The 2,500-nt window shown below is 41.5% G+C and overlaps 1 protein-coding gene across 10 annotated transcripts in view; it reads left to right on the plus strand.

The window, feature by feature from the left end:
- EBF3 (EBF transcription factor 3) overlaps positions 1-2,500 on the plus strand; it is a 121,627-nt gene that overhangs the window by 85,154 nt on the left and 33,973 nt on the right. For 6 of the 10 annotated variants that reach the window (XM_048311706.1, XM_048311710.1, XM_048311713.1 and 3 more), the window contains exons 9-10: positions 107-237; positions 749-875. In XM_048311706.1, the coding sequence (XP_048167663.1) occupies positions 107-237; positions 749-875 (258 nt within the window). Of the gene's footprint in view, positions 1-103; positions 238-748; positions 876-2,500 lie in introns of all 10 variants that reach the window. The other 4 variants (XM_048311715.1, XM_048311705.1, XM_048311709.1 and 1 more) reach the window with 1 other exon arrangement.

Genomic DNA, 2,500 nt, shown 5'->3' on the forward strand with positions numbered 1-2,500 from the left:
TGCACTTTCCTCCTATTGTGCTTTGCATGGTTTGTCATTGGGGAAGAGAGCTCGTGTCGGGCAAGGAGGGGTATTAAGGTCTTGATTTTCTGTCTTGTACAAGCAGCTACTCCGTGCATAAAGGCCATCAGTCCTAGTGAAGGCTGGACTACTGGTGGGGCTACTGTCATCATAATCGGAGACAACTTCTTTGATGGCTTACAAGTCGTATTTGGAACTATGTTGGTCTGGAGTGAGGTAAGCTATCTAAATTGGTGGGCTTTGAACTGTAACATTTTTTCCATGAATGATTTTAACAAGCTGTCAATAGGCTATTGACATGAGGTATCATGAGGTTTTGTTTCACGGTGCCTTTTTAACCATGAATTCGCGTGTGACAATCGACTGCCCGGGCCGGGAACGTACTTGAGGCACTTCATGGCCCTCTAGTGGAAGACTTGCTGTAGGAGGTCTCCCAGTACAATTGGACAATTAGTGTTAAAATTACCAGGAGTAGCCTTAAGGAGACATATGGAGGCAATTTTCATATGAATGATGCCCTGTGGCCTTTCCTGCAAACGAAAACCAAGGATCGTTTACAGAGCTTTTTCTAAAAAAAACCTTGTAGAACCCATATCTTCCAAGGGAGGGAGAGTTTGGAGACAAGGAGTACCATTGAAAGTCATTTTTGTGATTATGTAAACTGGCTGGCATCAGCCTTATCAGTGCCATCTTGATTTAAGGTATGTTCTCTGTACGATTTCTGTAGCTGATAACACCCCACGCCATCAGAGTTCAAACACCACCACGACACATTCCAGGAGTTGTTGAAGTAACTCTCTCCTACAAATCCAAACAGTTCTGCAAAGGTGCTCCCGGCCGATTCGTCTACACTGGTAAGTGTGTGGTTTCCGTACTCCTTTTGGGATGACAACTCCCACCTCTTAGTGACATGCAGGAATTAAAAATGCTGTTAAAATAGGATGTGTCCTGCAGGAAATGTAACTGGTGGTAGCTGGACCTCAAAAGATCTGTTCGTATGGGCACCCAAGAGCTCTGGTGCCCATCCAACCTCCTGGGTCTCAAAAATGTCCTGACGTCCCATGGGATCCAGCTCCCTCACAAGATGTCTGTTACTTCCTGTTTTCATATTGGCCAGAAATAGATTAACAATGGTATTTCCTACTCTCCTCCAGCCAGAAAAAGGAGTTAAGAAGTGCTCAGTGATGCAAAGTATTTTTCAGGCCATCTATCCAAACTTCTTGAACTTCCCTAAAGGTTCAATTGAAGTTTTAGGCATCGGTTCAAGGAGCTGTTGTTGGATCCAAATGACTTTATCCAACCCTATTCACAATCTGTCTCTAAAGATTCCCTCAGACCTAAAACTTGGGATACAAATTCACAAGCCTGGGAATGATTTATTTATGCCAAATCTTTTAAATACATTTGATTTTAATTTACAACAGCACAAGAAAAATTTGGAACATTGTGGTTTCCAGTGGTTTTAATATGAAAATTCTTATTTTGGGATGAAGTATTGCTGGCTTTTTATCTGAAATGTGTATTCGAGTTTTTCTGGCGTTTACCAATGAATTTAACTGAAGTGTGGGGAGGGAAAAGGGAGAAATAGCGATTTAATTTACTGTACTTTTGGATGAGGATTCTAGGTAATAAATTTGATCTGATGAATCAATCTCTCTTTTGAAAACAAAGAGCCTTTAACTGTTTACTCGACAGACTGCAGGGATTCGGGGAGAGTCCTCGCTGCTTATTGGGTAGATAATGCAGATTGCAGATGATGTGCAGATGATGTGCATTTTGATGAATATTTTCCCACTAGACTGCAACTGTTTCTATCTATTAATTTAGATCTAATGGGAAAAGTGTGTTCCTGGGTAGTTTTAAGCGAGGACTTTTGAAACTGTTAGCGCATCATGGATATGTTTTTGTGTCTGCCTAAGGTCTATTGTTAATACGAACTTTTAAGTGATGGTAGCACCTGAGATTCCTATATTCTCTATTCCCAAAGAAATCTAAACCTGAGCAAAAACACTGGCATCCAAACCTGGGTGCTTCACTTCTGGCTGATGAGGGGGAGAATATTTACATTTACTGATCTTTAGGATTGGGTTTTACCAGAGCTTCCAAATGGGATGGTGGTGACTGTGGTTCTTTTGGGGCAGATGATTTATCCTGAAAGCCAGAGTTGTTTTGCTGCAAAGGTGGCGAGCACAGGTGGAGCTGTTACAGTTGTGGGCTTAAAAATGCTCTTATGAACGATATTTTATATATATATATATATATATACAGACACAGACACACACACACATATATATGTATATATATACAGTTCATGCAAAGCTACAGCTCAGTATCCTGCGAGTATGACGAGCTAAAAGAAGTGTCCAACAAAATAAAAAATGAATGAACTGAAAGCCTCAGCCCAAGTTCCAGATATTTGAGCTGTTGGGAGCTGGTGCAGTTCCACGGCGCACGGGGAAGCGCTGCAGATTTGAACCAG

This window comes from Corvus hawaiiensis, chromosome 8 (genome assembly GCF_020740725.1).
Source record: "Corvus hawaiiensis isolate bCorHaw1 chromosome 8, bCorHaw1.pri.cur, whole genome shotgun sequence".
In the NCBI taxonomy this organism is placed as follows: Eukaryota; Metazoa; Chordata; class Aves; order Passeriformes; family Corvidae; genus Corvus; species Corvus hawaiiensis.